Here is a 21,424-nt window from a genome sequence, read left to right on the forward strand (position 1 = left end):
GCCCTCCGGAGGTTAAGCCCAGGCTGTAAATAAAAAAAATTAAAAAGGGATACTCTGAGAGCAGCCATGTGTACCACAAGGGATACCAAAGCAAGAAAAGACCGGAAATAGGTGGGAGACTGGCGCTGAAGGGGGCGCAGGGTACCCTCTAGGCATGTGTGGAGAAGAGCACGGTAAGAGGATTGCCCCCCACTCCCCCTGGCTGAGGGAAAGAAATCATTCCTCCTGGGGTAAGGAACCCCTTGAATTGGCAGAACCTTTTTTTTAATGCTGCGCTTACAATTGGAATGGTGTCGTACAAAAGAGCAGCCGAGACACTTTGTCCCCTCGTTGCACCACTTTGTAGAATTCAGGTCAGATTAGGTTTTGGACACAGGACGGAGAGCTTTATTTTGGACATCCATCAGACTGTTTCACTAGTAAGTTTTGTTGAGGCAGGGAAAGCCCTCAGTGTTAGGGCTTTAGGCATTTTTCCAAATACCACGATTATTTAAATAAAAGTCTTGGCAAGCAATCTGCTCCCTGTGTCATCTCCAATGTCCGGCTCCTTGCACATAGGGGCCACCCTTTCATGACACTTGCATGCACTACATGGAAGGGAGTAATTGTCCTCTAGCAACAATCGGGGTAAATATACAGAAGCAGCAACTCGACCCTTACTGAAAAGCATTCTGTATTACACCTAAAGATGATCATGTGGGTAGGTTTGCTTCCCAAATGTAGGTTCACACCATCCAAAAGAACACCCTACCCTCTTATAAACCTGGCAGATGAGTGCAGTGGCAATACTAGAATATACTACGCATCACAGTATGGTCTTTACAATGTAAATTAAAACAATAAAACAAGTGCGCCATAGAGGTTATGTTTATTGTCAACAAGAATTTACATTCAATGTGTCGTGGGTATAAAAATCTGTTTGCAATATCCCTATGAACCGGTTGAACCCAGTAACTTGAAAGAAACTACACCAAGAGGCATAGTCGAAAGTCCCATGAGACCTTACTGTTCACAGAACAGCTTGATAGTTCACTGCCTAATGACAGACTGTGCCCCTCCCCATGAGTGTACACATACCCAGAGAGACTATTGATTACTCTGAACAGCTGAGCCATTACAGGACCATAAACACTGGTGACTGTGCAAAGTTCTCACTATGCAAATAACCCACAGGGGCCACAGGAGTTTTGGGCAGAAGAGATTCAACAGAATTTCAATTAGAAACATTTCCTACTGACTTTTGTGCAGCCCTTCAGTGCACAGATTAAGAGATTAAGCTGTGTCCTACGAAACTGGATTCCGCCCAAAACAAGCTGCTTTGGTATATGTACGTAGCCTACGTTTCAGGGTCAGCTCGTGTGCACATTTCGATAGCAAGCTTTCAGTAAGTCACATGAGCTGTTCCTGGTCAGTTACTCGGCCCACAAAGATACTCCATGTAAAGCGTTATGCAAAGTCAGAGGGACCCAAAGAAAGCTTTACAGGTTAATGGGGCATTTGAGAGTTAGGAGGGTTAGTGCAGGTGATCCAAACGAAGGGCAGAGTGGAACGTCCAGATACCCAAACAACTGTCAGAACGGAAATTATTGAATTAAAAACATAGTTGAAGCTCAGTGTTACAAAGCAGGAAAAAACAGGTTCTTGAGGCACAAAAACTGAAGGGAAATGCTATAATTCTACACCACTAATAAGGCAGCTGTGAATTGATGTGATCGGACTATTGCAACGCCGCGTGTGCAGTCAATACATTCTATAAAATCAGAGGGGTGCTGCAAACATGACCGTAATGACACGAAAAAGGGCGTCGCCATTGAACAAATTACATTGACTGGGGAAACTAGGCCTCAAACACAGGTCAAATAAGGCAGAAAGAGGGGGGGGTGAGAATGAGGATCTTCCCGAGCATGGAATAAAACAGTACGAGAAAGAAAGAAAAAGAAAAAAAAAAAGTTTAGCATTCATGCACTCCACCTTCGGAATCTAAACCCTACTGATAGAAAACTACTCCCCTAGAACCACAGCAGCACCCACAATAGACCGACCCAGTCTGAAGAAGTACAACCAGACAGAAACCTCGCATTTATGAAGAGATTGTTGACCGGGCACTGCCTAAAAGCAAAGCAAAATATAAACAAAACAAAAAAAATAGGAAAGGGCACCCTCTCAGCCAACAGCATACAAGAAAGTCTTCTCGTGTACACAAAATATTTGAAAATTTCTTAAAGTAAAATTAAAAACGATTAAAATGGAACTTAAAAATCACTTCGAGAACAGCACAGAATTCCCTTAGAAAACACTGCTTAACATGTAGACTCTGAACCACTGGCACTCTGCGTTTTAAAATTGATCAGGTCAGGGAGAGCCGCGAGAATAGTACAGATCCTTTATCACGCAACATTGGGATTAGTCAGGACACGTCAACAATTGCCCACACCGAGTCAGACCAACAGCACTTCTTTGGCCCTTTTCCTCAACGCTGGATCACTGGCCCAACCGAAAGTCCTGCAAGCGTGCACCTGTCAACAAGAGGAACGGACAGAAGTCTTCGGCCAGGTCATCTGGTATGTGACCAAAAAATCTCTAGTTTCAAAAGGGCAATTGTAACAAGTTGATTCTTCAGTTAAAGTCACAGTCTTGGGTCTGTGCAAAAGCTAAAATCCACATCTGTAGTGTGCACCATAAAATATAAAATCTTGGTTCTTATATTCTGAAATGGGTGGTAATAAAAAAATAATAGAAAGTGCTGTGAACGCATGGCCCTGCTTCAGCAGGGAGTGCAACGATGGCAAGCAGTCTGTACCACACTCGGGGAGCTCAGAGATCAATGACCAGGTCCACCTTGGAAGTCACCGTCTTGCAGCCTTTATCAGAATAAATCTTCTCCTCTTTGGGGAAATAAGTCATCTCATCAGCCACTTTCGTGATAATGTCCTCATCCACTTCAAAGCCACGAGACTGTAGCTCCACAGTCACACATTTCTTCACGTGTCTGTATTCAAGGGGCAGGAAGGGCACAAAGAAGTCAATAAGGTTTTTGTCGATCAAGCTGCTGTGCCACAAGCCACCTGGGGAAAATCGGAGATCAGGAGATTAATAATGAGTACAGTTAGAATTGTCCTACACACAAAAACCCATGCTGCACAGAGAACCTGTTTAAGCACGATGTAGAGCAACAACAACAAGGTCTAATGGAACACTCATGCGCAGCACCAGGGAAACAACAAACCATTCTTCGGAGGGATTATCTTCATGGTCAACCTTCAGCTCAAAAGAGTTTGAACAGAGTAAAAGCAACAGACTGCAGGGAAGAGGTTTGACTTTCACATTTTTCTTCTTCCTGCTGAAGACAGACAATGCAGCTCCAAATGCATGGAAGGAGGTGGAAGAAGAGCAGGGACAAAAAGGAGGGATAAGGTGCGGCGGGGGAGAAAGATGCAGTGACTTTCCTGGGCGGCCTAGAAACCCACCAAGCATCACCCTCCAGAAGTTGTGTAAAACTTCACAGGACAGGTCTAATACGGTAGAACGCATGGTGGCAGATGCAGGCTAAACCAGCACACACACTAAACTAATTGTTTAGATGTGCTCCAAAGGAGGTTGGTGCAGAAGTAAAGCGCATGAGGTTTGCCTTCATCGATTTTGCCCAGATCCTAGCTCACAGACGTGAGCAGATAGAGGGCAAGGAAACGCTATGTGCCATAGCAGGCGCCAGAGCAGCAGAGGATTGTTACAGAAGCAGAGCATTTGGAGGTTTAAGAAATGGACTACCTAGTTATTAGAGGTTGACAAAGATACGAGCGACAATGTAGAGAGGATTCATTACTGCATCAGAGTGGAACAAACATAATTATTTTCTACCCGACCAAAGAAGGGCTACAGAGGTTTGCACAGAAGGACAGATGACTGTGGGGATGGACGTTAACCAACCAATAACACAGAACCATCACGTGGGAGCTTCTCGTAGCATGCTCACTGCAAATGCCCCAAAACATCCGAGTGTTCGCTGAACTCACATTGTATCACTTTCTCAATGGACCCCTGCTCTGCCGTTCCAACACCGCCTTGCCCCAGTAAGCACCCGTGCAGTGGAATTCAAAACCTACTCTCAACAGCAACAGAACCTGGATAGCCATTGCTATGCTCTAGTCTTTGGCCTGCGTCTTTCCCGTCTGCCTCGTTGACCCCAAACATGCACCTTTCACATTCTGCTTCCTTAACTCCCATTGCTTAACCCAGCTCACTTGCTCTGCACTCACCCACCACAGCCTTTCTGCACAATCTTGCAGACCATGTCTTATCCCTGGCCTTCAGGGATCTTCATGGTAGTGGGGGTCCTTCTGGTGGAGAGTGGAGACAGGAAGAGGATAAGTTAGGAACGTGGCAGGGAGATCTTGACTGCACAGCAGGTGTGGGGGAAGGTACAGTCTTGAATGGTGCTGTGGCATTTGAGCTCTGCAGTCTGGTCACTGAATCAGTCCACCCTCTAAAGCCCCTGCCTAGCCACTTGTAATTCTTCTGCTGAGGATCAGTAACTTCTTGATGTAGCATGTGTATGAAAGCAGTGTGAGGGGACAAGAGTTTGAGAGCCATCCATGCACCCCTTGGAGAACTGGGGTTGGGCAGGCAGAGCATGATATCCTGCAGCCCTTGCAGGAGTTTGCACTAGTCTGCCGCGCCCCTCCTCCCCCCTTTCATGCATTCCTCTCCCATCCACATCCTACTTCACTATGCGGTCCTACACCCCCTGTCCCCCCTCCCATCCTGATGGCCATAACTAACATTTTCTCCTGGATACCCGGGGGTGGCAAGTTCTGCATGTGTGGCGTTATGCCTTCCCTTGCTATTTGCACCTCCCAATTTCGCATATTACTATCTCCATTCTCTTCATTGTTCACTGATGCACCTTTCCTTTGCAGAGATGATGCCACAGAATTAGAGGGGTCTGTGCCTATCCACTGTGGACCCCTTCATTCTACCAGCAGTGACTTCTCTGCCACCCGAGACTCTGCCATCGGCCCGTAGGTCCCACAACTCTAGCATTCACTTGCCTTGATGCCTCCGGGCTCCTGTTTACATTAGGAGTGTTGGCGGTGCTTCCCACTACCCTCACCTTTTAGCAGTTTCCAAGCCAAATATCTGCCCCTGATCTGGACGTCATACCTCTGCTCGATTTCAATTGAACTCCCCCAAAACACCCCCGCTCCTTTTTCCACCTCCTCTATAGCCACCAGTCAGTAGAAGTCTAAGGTAAAGTGTTAATTTCTTTGAGCAGGGCCTGCTGCTCTGCCGTAGCTGCTCATATGAAGAGTTTGGTCCAGAGGTTGGTTGGAAAACCAGTCTGATACTTGGGATGGCATCACACCACTCATCACAAGGCTATAAGACTCAACCCCAACACCCGTTACTGAGTCTAGTCGCTAGGCCATGGGTTCGCATCACTGTGGCCATTACTGTGCAATCCTTCAGTGTACACCACTCCACGCACTAGCTGTACACAGACTAACCAATAGCTGCACATACCTGCATTGTGTGCCACAGTATGCATACAACATATGCATTGGATTCCACCAGAGAAACAAACAGCTTAAATGTCTGCACTGTGCAACGACATGGCTCCTATGCGCACACATCTGCACTGCAAGCGGAATAACTGCAATTACGCTCATACATGGTGGTTGGCAGATAGATCAGCTAAAGTTGCCACGGGCTCCTTCCTGCTACCCCCTCAAGCATCCTCTCCTCAAAAAGCATCCTGCTGACCCCTCCTGCCCAGCTAACTACCATCCCATTTGACCCCCTTCCTGGGCAATATCTTGGAGAAGCTGGTCATCTCCCAGCTGATCCACCACACTGAATTAGTTGGCCGTCTCCATGACCACCAGTCAGCCATAGGCACAGAAACTGCACTCCTGAACACCTGTGAAGACTAGCTCTCAAATCTCTATTCCAACTCTCCTTCCATTCTCATCCTTGACCTGGTCATTCATGCCACCCTTCTAAATCTCAGGGATACCTTTGGCATCACGAACCTGGCTCTTGACTGGTTGACCCTCACTGAACGATCTTCCCAGGTTCAACTTGGCCCTTTTCCCTCCCCATTTCACACTCCACCTGCAGCATTCCTCGGGGTTCCATCCTTTCACTGTGACTCTTCAACATCTACCTTGCCCCATTAGCCCATTTGATCTCCCATCTTCTCTCCTCACTTCCAGGTATGCATACGACACCCAGTCGTGTTCACTTATCGTTATTGCACTGGCACGATTAAATGGCACAAGGCCTTGTAAGACAATTTTTTGTTATTCTTCATCCCAGTTCCCCACCACCCCCACCTCTTTTGTCTTGTGGTGCCTTGAAACACCATTTGCTGTATAGGTGCATTAAAAATACCCAATAAATTAAAAAAAATGTAATGCACCTGTAATCAGTTTAGCAGCTGTGACAGCTGCATTTTGGTACTTTTTGGGTATGGCAGAAAGACTCGCCATGCAACTGTTTGAACCCCCTTGGTTGGCATCTAGTAAAGTAGCAATCTCGGGGGCATCAAGGAAAGGTGGCTCCCTCCCCGGGAAGGCGTTCAGGGTAGATTTTGATTTTCTAGATGGGTACATCACTGGTACGTTTAGCCCTTCTCAGACATTACATCTTAAGGCACCAAACACTGCTCTCCAAGTTAATCCTCTTAAGTGGCTAACAATGGAAAACTGAGGATCATGGTTATTATTCCTTCTTCCTCTCGACACCTTCTGCTAGTTTGCACTGCATTCACCTTTAGGCCACTAACTCCCGGTTCTGGTAGTCCCCTCGGGCTGCTTGGCACAGTGGATTAGCCCCGTTTGAGGTAAGTGACATTCGAAAGGTTTATCTGGCAAAGACGCCTCCACACTTCAGGCACATCACAACCATCCATCTGTAAGATCATTATATTACAGTGGTGATGACGCATGTTCCATATGTTCACTATCACCGCCTTCAGGCACTCTTTCGGTTCAAACATTAAGTTACGCTTGCAATCACTAACTAACCACTCGTCCATGCTTACACTATGCAGAGTTTGGGTCTATTAACCCTTTTACAGTCCAGCTCGAAGTTTTCACGTGCCACATTACCTAGAGGTAGTCGCAACCTCAAATGCATTTAACCAAAATGTAGTTCCCCTTTGGCCTTCAAGCTACTTTGCAATGCTGCACTGGCCTAAATGCCCCTCCTTGGTTCAAACCGGTCTTGGCCATCATGCCCACTTGACACTCTGCAAAAGGCCCATCCAGACTGGCTTCTAAACTGGAATTCATGCTAGCCAGAGTAGAGTGGTCACTCTCTTGCGGCCAGAAAACCTGCATGCAGCAAATACTGGGCATTGCTTGGACTGACTTGCTGCCTGCTTCACTGGTCCTCCCAGCTACAGCAAGGTCCATATGTGCCCAACTCACCCACATGCCCTCTACTGGAAAGCGCCATCCTCCTTGTCCCAACTTGACCATTTGCTCCCCTCTTCCCACCACCTCAACCCTCCCCAAGAGTCATTGGAAGGCCTTTGCGTGCACACAGACAGCAACCCGAAGCCAAGATGACACCATAAAGGGAGACGGGATCTGATGAAATTGCAGCGAGCTAAAGCTGGTGTTACTTAATGGCCTATCAGACCATTTGCAGTGCCCCACTTTGTTTAGATTCACCTTTTCTCTGCCATGCACTGCAGCCAATAAGGGACATGCTTGATGAGTTCACCGATTTTCTGCTAACATTTGAAGTGTTATTTTACTATCAACTTCAATCTCAGGGTCAAGGCAGAAGGTCAGTCCGTCACAGCGGAAGATGGCAAGTGGGAGCAGATGATAAATTGGCAAGATGGAGACACAAAAATCGGCATTAACAAAACTATATGATTTGGCTTTTGAATGAAATGTGAAGGCGAGGCCATCACATTCAAACAGCCCGAAATGTCCCAATACTGTCAGTTAATGCATCATGCGCACAATTTAGTAACCAAAAGGTAGTGTGCAGCCCCACATGTCCAGCTGCTTGTGTTTGCCAAGTGCAGTCTCAAACACCCCAGTAACATCCAAATCCAGTTAATGCTGCACACACATGGTACCCAATATTCGTGGATCACGCCAATCGGGTTTCAGAGCTCAGCACGGGATGGAAATCCACCTAGGCCGGCATGGTGGCTAATGGCCCTCCCGCCCTGCTGATGCATCTGGACCACTCTGCGGCCTTCGATTTAGTGGATCACTCACTCTTGGTGACACACTAGAGAGGTTGCACACTGCTCCACCCTTGCATCCCAGCGGATTTCCTCATTCCGCGAACTATCCGGGTGTCTGTAGGTGAGGAAAGTGCCAACCCTGTTCTCGAACATGCAGTGTCGCACAGGGCTCCCGTCTGTCCCCTACTCCGATATCTACATTCAACCCCTCTTAGATATGCTGGACACACTGGGTGTCTGGTATACAAGCTATGCCGATGATACCCAGGTAGTTTTCCAGCTCAGTGGGAGGTATGAGCAGGACTTGGCTACCATAAATACTATCTATAATGCCACCCAGGTTGGATGGAGGGCAACTTGCTTTCCCTGAATTGTAAAAATACTGAGCTTTATATCATGGCATCCACAGTCTGTCCTGGCAAATTAGCCCCAGCATATGCCAATTTCACCATTGCTGCTAACATCATGCCAGTATCGAAAAAAGTGAAGACCCTGGGGGTTGCACTAGAGGGGAACCATCCATGAGGCCACACGTTTCATACATTCGATAGTCTTGTGGCCTCATTACCAAGCGAATAAATTATATTCACCCTTTCCTCTCTCCGCTAACAATGGTGCCTTGCTCGCTACTGCGCTTGTCAATTCCAGACTCGATTACTGCAATAGTCTCCTAGCAGGCACCACGCAAGCTAACATACAAGCCCTGCAGGTTGTGCAGAACAATGCAGTTCGGGCCATTCAGGGACTGCCCAAATGTGCTCATGTCAGAGGTTAGGAGGGTACTCCACTGGCTGCCCATACGACATCGGATCACCCATAAGATCTTGAACCGGTCTTTCAAATGCTGAACAAATACATGCCTGGCTTATCTGATCGATAGGGTAAAACCTCAAGTAGGTGGAAGGACGCTTTGCTCCTCCACCCATCCTACATTCATCCAGCCCAGGCACAAATTGGTGCGTTTCGGAGGAACTTCCTTCAAGACCCAGGTCCCGTTGCAGTGGAACTCACTGCCCAGACATATACACATGGCTGAAAATCTAGTGCTTAAGAAAGAAATAAAAACCTACCTGTTCAATCTTAAGCCAGTTTGAACTTAGTTCATCCACTTCTCCCTTGATGCCAGCCAGCCCAGTTTCCCACTAGCCTCCCCCCGCCCCCCACTTGTCCGTTTTTTGTGTGCTAGGAGGCCCATGGGTGTGTGGCGCATATATAAAGGCAGCATCCTCTCGTTTCTAAGCATTGGACCAACACGCGCAAAGGTTGACATTCTACAGTAATGCCACCCAATGCCAGCCCATTCCTCATTATGCATGGCACGGTCTCAATGTGCCTTAAAAATCAGGCTAATCTATCATTTTCAAAACATACCTGTAAGATGTTAAACCCAATCTAAAATACCAACATAGTCTTTGCCAGTTTTACTGGCAAAAAATAGCTTAGATTTTCAGTTTCTCGCAATTCTCCAATGGGGGAGATCTCCCAAGCCTCCCCACAAATGTATATTTGGAACCTTTCATGCATTACTTCGGTTACAGACCCATGAGCTTTAGTAAAATGTACATCTTGGAACAAATGAAAACCAACTTTTCTTGTGTAGAACTGCAGCAGAAAGATTTGAGCAATGATACAAGGAAGAATGTGTCTGCAATTTATTTAAAAAAAAAAAGTTCAGGTTTGTTAAAAGGCCCACAGAAACCTGGTGATACATTTAAAAATAGGAGGGATTAACTTCGTAGCACAATGTCTAAGAGGACAACATAGTGGAATTCTTCATGGGATCCAACACCTGGAGGTGAGATTTCAGAAATAAAAAGTCTGTCCTAATCTTCACAAACCTGCCCCTCCAGGGACACCCTACGCCACAACACAGTGGAAGGGTGGTGGCCACCATACAGTCCAACCCATTAACTCATAAGAAATCTCCAAATCCAGCCAACACAAGAATCCACAAACCTAATGCATCAATGCCAGCCCCCTAATAACTAACCTTTCAGTTTCTTATCCAGACCTCTAAATAATTCTGAAAACAATGTTCTCGTAGGCCAGGACGTGCATGCGCACCCCCAAAAATTACTGCATACCACCCCAAAGTGCATTTCTCACCCCTCAATAAGGGTCCAGTCAGGCAGCAGATATTACCCTCGTCAGGATTTCCTTCACCTCAGGTTCCTCGCCTAAGAAAAGTGTTCCTGATATTTCCGCCCCCCACCACCTTATTCAAGGTTAATAGCCTACAACCTTGCTGCAGGCCCCACCACCTGCACACCACTTGTACTGCCACCGTGGTCTCTGCCTAGGATCTGATCAGTGCCAGCAGGTATGCTACTTCGGTACAGGTAGCATCCTCCTCCCCTCATCCCCCCCACCTTTATCCAGGGACTGGAAAGTAGTACATCTGCTTACTCCCTTTAGGGGCCTGCTCTGGCTTTTGGACAGCTGGACCAGTGGGCACATCTGTAAGCTGGCCTGGGATTAGTCCGTCAACTGCACTTCAATTGGCCCCCTTTTTCCACTGGTTCCCCCAACTAGGTTTTAGACCAGTATTCATCTTTCCGTGTTGGATGATTAATCCAGGCACTAGACAGACTAAACAGACCATTTTGCAACCCCAAAAAAACAAAATATTTACAACTAAACTACAACCTAACCCCAACCTCTGCCCTACCTCCTCCTCACTTGAGCTTCACCAGTCATCTCATGCTGCTCGCAAGAGCGCAGCAATAAAGCCCTTCGATACAGTACCATCCACACACAGATTACACAATGACCCCTCAAGAAAGCAGGCTCCAACCTCAAGCACACACCAACTTCTACAACCTTTGTAGATACAATAGACTGATGCCACAAAACAAAAACCACCAGCACATTCCAAGCCATTCGTATCACCACCACGCTCACAATAATTGTCACATCCACAGCAAAATTCACATCACCGGACTCAATACAATATTTGCATAACCATTCACTACCAACATATTCCCATCACCAAGATATTCACAACAGAATTATTACCCAGATTTCTATCCCAAACAATCCTCACCCATTTCATTCTCAAACTGTCTCCTTTTCTACTGGAGGCAGCCACGGTAAAGGCCAATAAACGCTGTACCCCATGCAGGGCTCGTCTACAAATGAAATGCAAGCGTCAATAAAATTCTGCTTACTGTAGCCTTCACAAAAACAAAGAGGTGATGGCTGGAAGGGTTAGAATGAATCTTAACCACTGGCAATGCTCTGGGCAACCCTCCAGACCACCGTTCTTCGCCTACCAAGCCATTACAGAAGGGGAAAGACCATATGCAAATCAGGCTTGGCCCCACCCCAAGGGGACCTGGACTAGCAGTTCAGGCTGGGCTGCTACCTTCGGTGGCGGCAGTTGCTGACTGATCTTGCACATGGCTGGTCCCCTTTTGCAATGGCGCAGACGGGCTAAAAGACAGTGGTGTGGAAGGTTGCCCAGAGCAATTGCCAGTGGTTTAGATTCATTCGAAACCTTCCACCCATCACTTTTGTGGTCAGTTTGTTTCTCCTTGTGAGAGAGGGTATGCCCAGACGTGGGTCCCTTGCTCGCTGCGCCACAGGGAACCAGGCTGCACCTCACTGTGGAGGTCCAACAAGGCCGAAATATGTCTGGGGTTGCTTGGTTTTCTGTGCAGAGGGGACCTGGCCTAGCAGTTCGGGCTGGGCTGCTACCTTCGGTGGCGGCAGTTGCTGACTGATCTTGCACATGGCTGGTCCCCTTTTGCAATGGCGCAGACGGGCTAAAAGACAGTGGTGTGGAAGGTTGCCCAGAGCAATTGCCAGTGGTTTAGATTCATTCGAAACCTTCCACCCATCACTTTTGTGGTCTTACTGTAGCCTTCACGCCATTTCCCACTTCCCTCAACCAGCAAAGCTCAAGGACTGGGTGGTGGTGTTAACGGGCACATCAGAATTACCCACTGGTGGGGTGGAGAACACTGATGTGCTTTGCTGCTTCTGAATGCACACGTCTGTCTGGCGGAACTAACCCAAGCTCATCCAGCCCAAAGAGGAGGACCAAGCGATGTGGAGGACACAAACCACGCGCAAGACCATGAAAGCACTTGAACACAAGACAGAAGATGAACCTTAATTCTCTACTGGACGGGCAGTGCAACAAATCGCGGGAATGTGTCCCCTCTCCCCAAGGAGGAGCCCTCCCACCCCTTTGAAACTAGGGAAGTGAGCCTACTAAGCTCAACAAACCCTAAAGGTACAGGGCAAGCGGGATCTCACTACAGGTGACTCCCACCCACCTCCTTGCTAGAGGACAGGCAATCCCAAAATAAGGCTATGAATTATCCACCCTCATCCCAAAAAGGTAACTAATTTGTTGGCCATATGGGAATCGAGTGGTGCATGGACAACTTCACATGAGAGCTGCCCCTCCAAACCTTCCCTAAACAGAACTAAGGCTTTATTGTTCCAGATCCACAGCCAGTATAACACTGGCTTCATCATAATAGCTTATTGAATCTCAATGAGGCCAGATTTGCATGCCACTGGCGTAGACGGCGCATTAATGGGTAAACCCAACACCTATTTCAATTGGACCTGGAAGATCTTAAGGAGGTACCGAAAGGGCCTCGCCATCCAGTCTCGTCACCAGATTCCTATTAAGGCTGCACTGACGCAAGTGCGATAGCAAACACCTTGCTATCTGGTCCTGCCATTGTAATTTATCCGAGAAAATCTACCCCAAATGTGTACAAGTCTACAGACTAAAGAGGCTGGCCATTTAAGTTGAAATGTGCCTGTAGTCTGGCCTCCCCTCCCACACACACTCCCCAACACCACCAGCACACTGCACAGTTTTCGTATGAGAAGTTGATTCCAAGGCCTTTTGCGCAACAAAGCTCGTTGAAAATATCCAATTGGTTCTGCAGGCCAACCGGAGTTTGACAGCAAAACTGCTTCATCCGCAAATAGGCTCCATTTTCATTGCCCAACGTTGGGGTGTCCCTTGCAGTTTCGAAAAAATGAATTAAAAAAATTAAAAAACCAGGCCCCAGACTTAATATAATAAGAATACCAAAGGCGCCACAACGCACCCCTGCCTAACCCCCCACATCAATAGGTACTCTATCGGTTAGCTCCCCAGTCGACCCCCAATGTATCCGTGCCGTATTGCCAGAAAAGAGATTTAATGCCATTACCAAGGGATGTTGGGATGCCTAGTTCCTCTAGTACAGACAACACAGAGTCCCTTGGGACTGTCTCAAAAGCAGACTGTAGATCCATAAACGCCAAAAAGTTAATACGCGCTTCTTTCCAGCATAAGAGGTTCAGCCTCATAGCCTGGTCTACCGTGGAGATTCCTGCTCTAAATCCTGCTTGCACATCGGAATGAATACCTTCACTGGTAACCCACTCCTCCAGATGGTGCAAAAAGCACCCTGGAATAAAGGCGAGTCAATCAACGAGATTGGCCTATAATTGCTCTGGGAATTCCGATCACCTTTCCAGTATGGTAGAATGAGGGTTGCAACTACTCGGTTGGCGATTACTAGAAAAAAAACTCCATCAAAAAAGTTTAGACAAAAAAAATTAAAAAAAAAAAAAAAAAAAAAAAAAAAGGAGTACCCAAAGCATGGCTTCACTTTTCAAAAGATTAATGGGAATGCAGTCCGGGCCAGGGGTCGTTCACTTTTTTGCTTCATACTGCACCTTTGTTGGGGAGAGAAAAGGATGCCATTGCCTGTCCAGTCATCTTGCTTCTGGCCTGTACAGACCGCCCCGCAGCATATAAGGCAGTGAAACGATTGTGCCAAGCATTGAATGAAATGTTGCTTACCACACCCAGCTGCTCAGGTTTGAGGTTTTTCTTCACCAGATGCCAAAACTTTAGAGTCATTTGACTCGGCAGCCCTACCAAGAGCGAACAAATAAGTTTACCCTGTTTACTCTTTTCAATAAGCATGCATTTATAGTCATGCCTATGTTTTTGGACAGTCTTGGCCTCACGACATTCACGGTCAAACCCACAGGTTTGCGCCAAGGCTTGGGGGAGTCTTTCCTTGGTGACAAACGGGTAAAGTGTTTCCATCAATAGTCTGTAGAAATCGGCAGTTGATATAGAAGAATATGTCTCTGCACAAGTGCCCAATATTGGTAGCAAAGCCACAAATTCTGCCCGAAAAGCAGCAGTTTGTGATTGGGGCCAACAGACTTGTACATAGACAGGCCTACTTTGGCAACTAGTGTTGGAAAAGACGAAAAAAGGATACCACCAATGGGTCGTGATCGCTCTCAACTCTCTCCAAGACCCTAAAAGACACCAGCCCATCCCAATGGGAAGCAAGAGCGAGAATATAATCAATGCGGCTCCCCCTCGGTCTGCGTGCGAAAGGTAATATGTGGCAGCGTCTCTTCCAGAAACCTCCCATTGCAGGCCTTCGGGCCATGTGCGTATAACATTGACCGTACCCTGCCAGCTAGGAGGTTAACGTGTGCTCAGGGGGTTTGGGGGGCTGGGCTTGAACAAAAAAAAACAATGTAGATGGCCACAGAACACCCCATAGTTCATCTTCCACAGCAAGGTTCCACGTAGACTGGCTTGGTTCCTCCAGCTGGCAGTTAAAGTCGCCCAACACAAATAACGACACTTGGGGAAGCAGTAATTGGTAGTGAGAGCCTGTTCAAAACCAGCTCCAGGTGCTTACCGCGCTCCGATTTTGCCTCAGATATACATTTAAGAAAAAGATAGACTGGCCATTCCTGAAATTGCACACCACACAAAGCAGGTCAGGTGAGCCCACATCCAAGACATTACATGTTGCCTTGATGCTTGCATGGATCCAAATTAATAACCCTCCCTTGGGGCGACCCCTCAGGTGTCTAACAGCAAGGGAATCGAAGGCCCGGTAATTTGGTATGTGCACCTGTGGAAGGGACCACGTTTCCTGAAAACATATCACCCTATAGTTATTGATCAGGGCTTGCCAACCGGGCCCTAAAACTTTACTGGCAAAGCCCATTGATGTTCCATGATAGAACTTCAATCTCATCAACCCCCCCCACCCTCGGGGCCCTACAGCCATCCACGAAGTGTCTATGCAGGGCCTGTACCTCCTTCAATACTGCACCAACATGGGGTTGCCAGGAGATGCCCGCCCAGGCTCCAAACCATTTACTAAACCCCACCCCATAGGAACCCCCCCCATCCCTCCGATAGTCTGGAGTAGCATCAAACCCCAAGTGGAGGGATCGCCTCCATGCATCGATATACAGTGTCTAGAGCGACCTGGGAAATGGCTACAATAGGGGCCTTTAAAGCAACATCCAGGGTTTGAAAACGAGCAGTCCAAGTGCAGCCCACTAGACGTCAAATTCTGCACCCGGGCCCCGGCAGCCTGGGCTTCTAGGGACAAAGGAACAGGCAGAACACCCCCTCCTCCCCCAATCCACGGTGGACTCAAGCCAGGCATCATGCAAGTGACACTTTTTGAAGATGGCATCAAAACAAACTATGATCCCTTTCGAAGCCAATGCTTCTTTACACTTCCAAAGACAGGACCTCACAAACCCAACACTGCAGCCACCACAAAACATGCAATCCGACAGGATACAACAAGTCGTGAAAATGCTACTCGTCATGTCTAACCCCCAAAATCTCAGAGCGCTTTGACAAGGGTACGTTTGTAAGCCCTACTTCCATGCATTCTCCCTCTAAAAAGGTACATACTGGTTATATGTGATTTTATTGTCCCCCAAAACATCTAAAACACATTTCTAAAGCTACATGAATAACTTAAATAAATATCAACATGCCTTTTACATTGCGCATATTATGTGCATGCAGACTGGTTCTCTAGTCTGACTACCATCTAGTGGCCCTTTAATAATTTAGAATCGTGTTTTTGTGGCTTTTAAATGTTAACTTTTCCCTCTGACCATATTACTTTATACCTACTTTTGCCTTGCCAATAACAATTCTGGGGGGTTGGGGGGGGGGCAACACCCCCGTTTTTCATCCTCCCCTTTATACTATTTTTAACAGAACTCTAATTGGACTCCCCTCCCCCCCCCCCCAACTAAAAGTCAAACCTGCATGGATTTATAATTGCTTACACTTCGTTATTTTTTAATTGATATTTTTTGTCCCTCTTATTTTTGTACTGTATTATTTCTACCCCTTACCTTATTGTCTCTATTCCTTACTGCAATGTAATCACTGGTTACCACACCACCTACCAGAAAGAAAAGGGATTTCAGGCCGACGTGCTTACATGCATACGTTTCTTCCAAGATAAGGCACATATTGTCAGATTAATTAGGCAGCAGGGCCCTATAAGCTTCGACTCCAAGATTGCAATCTTTCCGGATCCCCCACCCCCATGCGAGTTTCTCAACTAGTTGAAAGTCCGAGAAATCAGACAACACTGGGACCTTTAGCACCCTCTCCTTCACATATGAAGGATGAAATACATAATTGGTCTTCCATCCACACTTCACAAGACAGAAATTCTACTCCGCTCGAAGAGCACGATGCAGGGAAGGATGCACCCTCGTCAAAACCTTTGCTGGGTTCATTACGCAGCGCACCCAATAAGTGGGCCTGGATAAAAAGTGCGGGAACTAAGCACATGAAGACGCAATAGTACGGCACCGCAGGCACCTTCTGTGGCCGCCTAATCAAAGAATTGCCTCTCAAAAGATGCCATTGAAGCAACATATTTTACAGCCAGGGGGCCACCAGCCAGCAACCACAGATTGCCTGCCAAGAGCTAAAACGAGTAACCACTTTGAGGCTCAACAAGTTGACATTTTGGCTATTGCCCTTTTTTTTATCCCCTAGCTGGACGGGTTTTAGTCCAGCATTTGTAAGCTTTCCAGTTTTAATTTTTTAGTTTACCGGTCAAGCATGGGTGGGGCTGACAATCGAAGCAACAATCAGGCAGGGATGGGGAGAGTCAAGTAGAGCAATGCACCCACATGACCACATACCAAGTCAGGAACTTGGTTGAGGTACAGCTCACCTCTAAATATTCAAGGGTGGAACTCTCCCATGAAGCACAGGGGGGACTCTCGCCTAACCCAAAGGGACTCTCATACCGCAATGCTTGAGGAGGCTCACCTGCTCCGAGTGGATGAACCACATCTGCGCTCTAAAACATTCCCTACATAGTTTTTTGCCTCAAGAGGGAGAAAGAATTACAGAGTAGCAATATTGTTGGCTAGAGATATTCCGTATAATAAGCAGGCTGTCCTCTGGGATCCAAGTGGCCGCTCCCTATGGTCAAAGGAACGATATCTAGGACCAATTCCCAGAAATAGTGTCCTTCATGCAGGGTGGGTGGAACAATTTTAAGTCCATGTCAAACCCAGCCACAGGATTAAAAGCTCTCTGCTAGTGCTACTTGTTTTTAATAACGACCAGGCCTTATTAGACCTTGAGAGATTTAAGTGGTAGATTTATTGGAATTCCAACTTGGTGAGGAGAGACTACACGTGACGAATCAACTTGCAGGGCACCAGTGGTCCAGGGATGAATGTCGTTTTCTAAACCAATCAGCCCCCACACCTCTAGTACACCGGAAGGGATCCGAACAGATGGAAAGGCAAGCAAATTATAAAGATCCTTGTCCAATTTTGGTACTGTGGACAGAACGGCAGGCAACACAACAAAACCCAATGTTAAAAGTGACTGCCCAATCAAGGTTGTATAAAAATGTCTACTTTATTATTCAACAGACAACAATTCTAGAATGTGGCAAAATACAACCCACCCTGTAAAGGAATGCGGAGGACAGAGTTTCAAGAAGGAAAAAGGAATACACTCTGATACTGACAGGAGGGTAGTCTGTAAAGTAAGTAATCACAATAGTTCAAAGATACTTGGTTTCAGCACAAAGGGAGCAATGGGTCGTAAAATGTCACTAGGCTCCTTCGGCGAAGGACCAGGGAGCACACAACCACAAGGTACCTTGTGCTCGACAGGGTAGTCGGTTTCAGGGGCTTTGCAGCTCCTGCGAAAAGAGTTCAAGACAGCTGTGGGTATCAGACAGCAGGCAGTTCGGCGAGCGAGGCTGGATGGATGGACAGCTGCAGGGTGGCCTACACTGGGTCTCAGGGTCAGGAATTTGCGTCTCAAGTGCAGTTTGGTGGGTCTGAAGCACTGGTCGAGGTGTCTCGGACGACGTTGGTGAACGCAGTGTGACAAGTCAGTGGTGCAATCGGTTGCAATTCGAGGGGTTCAAAAATGTTAAGACGGACGCTGGTTGATGTGCTCCTCGTAGCTTCTACACTAGGCTCGCATCGTCCTTTAAGGCAGATGGCCCAAAGCTGAGGAGTGTTTTGCATGCACCGGCCTTGTGCTGGGTTTGATTCAGAGACTCTGGCACTTGCCACATAGGAAGCTTGCTTGCAGAGCCTAGCAGGTAACGCTGTGTGCTGGCTGGATACTGGTTCTGAAGCTGCTAGAGGGTCCTCTGGATTCATATCCCACTGTCCCCTGGGAGATGTTAGGGGAGGCATCTTGCTTCCCTGAAAATACTGGCCTTCCTTCACTGGCGGAAGCGGTAAGGCAGACTGTACCTTCAGCCAGGGTCCAAATGAGTTCTTGTTACTCTTTGCAAAGTCTTCGGATGATCTTCCCAAAGGAGGGGGCTCAGCCTTCTTTTAAGGCCGAATGGGCCACAGCGATTGGTGCAGGCTAAGCCTACCTTAATGGGAGATAAGGGTCCCCACCAACAATCTCCTGTATGCATGAGGTCATAACCAGAGTGCTTTGCCACCAAAAAGGTAAAGGGGTATAAGCAATACTAAGTCCCACCCATCTTCCTGTATGTTGGGGATTAATCGGGAACCACAGAGAGCTCCGTTAACTAGAGACCCTTTGAAGTGGCATGTAGCCCTTGAAGCTGCAGCGAGAACAGACCTTTGCCTCCATCACTCCATGTACTCGTACCTTCTGAACGGGAGGCCCCCCCCCCCCCTTGCGGGGGTTGCCGACTGCTGTAAAGACAGTCCCAGGCATGGCAGGTCACTGCTCTTGACAATGAGGTGGGAGCTGGCTTCAGGTTGACAGTGCATATTAAAGGTTGTTGGAGTTTTCCTGTCTTTTGTTAGGCCTGCAACCAGGCCTCCCACGGGGCTGCTTGAATTGATTATGCGAAGCTGCCACCGGCAGATAAAGGACAAGACAGATCCACGGAGCCTTTGTTAGTTAATTAGGATGGCCATGGCAGAAGGAAGGTTTTGCCTTCTGAGATGACTTGATGTACTCTTGGCTGTCATATTCCAACTAAATGTGACAGGGCGGCTGGGAGGAAACAGCGCCTGTAGGCTGTGTCCAACCAGAGTACACAATTCTATGTGTATGTTGTGCAGTGAGCATAGGAAAATGTGCGCAGATTCACCCCCACACATTTTCCAGCGGTTGATCTACCATCATTCAAAAAGTGCCCAGGTGAGCGCACACCCGCCATGCGGATGGTTTAATTCCACAAAATACCTTCTTTCACTCTTCTCCAATTCCCATAGTATTAAATTCCCATAGTGTCAGGCACCAAGACAGATCGGGGTTCATGTTGCTAATTTGCCAGTCACGGCCATTCTGCGTGCCGACCGCCTACCGAAGATGGGTGGACTGGGCAGGAAGAGGGGGTGGGGGGGGTCAGAAGGTCAGCCCTGCCTGGGAAGTCCGCCTTGAAAATAGGCTACGGAAAAGGGCATCACTTTGCGGCCTCCTCTCTCTGCATTCATTCTCACTTCGTAAGTAGGAGCGGCGCATGTTAAAAATGTGTAGTGAGGCAAAGGCTTGCTGGGTCGCTGTGAGGCGACAGTCAGATGCATTGCGTGCAACATAGTTGCCAACTAGGATCTGCTTTTCCTCTCAACTGAGCTAAGCTTTGTCGTGCAGTGTGTGGTCTAAACAATCTGTAGGGATAGTATAATAGGAGCAAAACGAAAACAGACACGGACTACATGATTGAATTTCCTTTTCCTGCAAAACCAATTAAATTTAGCCAGTGAAACAAAGAGAAAAAGTATGAAAAGTGCAAACAGCAGGCAGCAGCAATACACAAGGTAATTAGCACACTTATTATGACAGCTTAAAAATGTCAAGTTTACTTTGAATACAGGCAGCAAATAAACTGTGTGGTTTATAACCGTGGCGATGCGCTGAGTGCCCCCAAATGTAAAAGAGCCTGCCCTGTAGCCGCACACTAAAGCCATGGTTTCTTTATTAATGAGGGGTTTCTGAAGGTTTTGAATGTATGGTTTCGGCTTACAGCAGCACTGAATATTTACTCGAGGGGCCCCTACCTGGTGCCTAATGCAAAGGTGGTGAACTACATTTCAAATCAATTAATCAAGTTATTAATTGCCTGTCTTCAGAGCTTAGAGAAGCAGACAAATAAGTCATTGTTAAAAACTCCTCTCCCCACCTCTGTCATGTTGGAACGGCAGTGAAAGAATAGTTTACGACAGCCGCCATTGTCCCGACGCCGCACAGAGTGTACCAGAGATGTTATGCGCTCAGACAACCGTATCGAATGTACCCTCTTACTGAGACAGATGGATGTCGACATACCACAATGAACATTGAATAACTATAAAGAAGATCTAAGCTTCAGGGTGACATCTTGAAGTAAAGACATGTGCTGAAACTATCTTTGAATATTTAAAAGAAAAAAAAAAAGAACGGAAGCAACAAGAGAAACATGTAATCAAGTCTGAAGAACTACGATTATAAAAGAAACAAGTAATAAGAGACTAAGTAAATGTACATGCGTGCAAATGCAAGGTAGAGGAGAAAAGCTTCCTGCGATATGACCTGTAATGTGACTAAAGCACCCATGGGGGAAAAACGTTGCACTCGTATTGAATCCAAACAAGCTACCTCAGAAGGAGGCCAAGGCTGCAGAGACAGGAGACGATGGAAAAAACAGCTCTGTGTGAAGAATAAATGAGGAGCCTCCTGGCTTGGGATCAACGATGTCAATCAAGGAATAATTGCAAGGCACAAAGGGGGGGTCAAGTGGATACGCCAGGGACATAGCTTAATCTAAGAAAAACCTGTGCTAAGAAGAAAATCCACAAGTGCCAAGCATTGGATAATTAAAAATACAGAAAGCATATGCAAGATGGAGTGAGATCAAGTGCTAGAGACCAAGAGGAGTAATAGCACCTAGTACAAATAAATAGCAGTAAAATAGCAGTAAATAAGAGGTTGAAATTGACAAA

At 47.1% G+C, this 21,424-nt stretch overlaps 1 protein-coding gene across 2 annotated transcripts in view; it reads right to left on the bottom strand.

Annotated features, from left to right (window-relative positions):
• Positions 1–849: 849 nt before the first annotated feature.
• The window catches only part of TOR1B (torsin family 1 member B), a 63,301-nt gene continuing 42,726 nt past the window's right edge, over positions 850–21,424 (bottom strand). Inside the window, exons 5-6 of one of the 2 annotated variants that reach the window (XM_069609232.1) lie at positions 16,373–16,422; positions 850–3,065 (exon numbers count right to left, since the gene is read on the bottom strand). In XM_069609232.1, the coding sequence (XP_069465333.1) occupies positions 3,042–3,065; positions 16,373–16,422 (74 nt within the window). In that variant the 3' untranslated portion in view covers positions 850–3,041. The remainder of the gene's footprint in view (positions 3,066–16,372; positions 16,423–21,424) is intronic. The other variant, XM_069609231.1, reaches the window with a different exon arrangement.

This window comes from Ambystoma mexicanum, chromosome 8, assembly GCF_040938575.1.
Source record: "Ambystoma mexicanum isolate Mex_15411 chromosome 8, UKY_AmexF1_1, whole genome shotgun sequence".
In the NCBI taxonomy this organism is placed as follows: Eukaryota; Metazoa; Chordata; class Amphibia; order Caudata; family Ambystomatidae; genus Ambystoma; species Ambystoma mexicanum.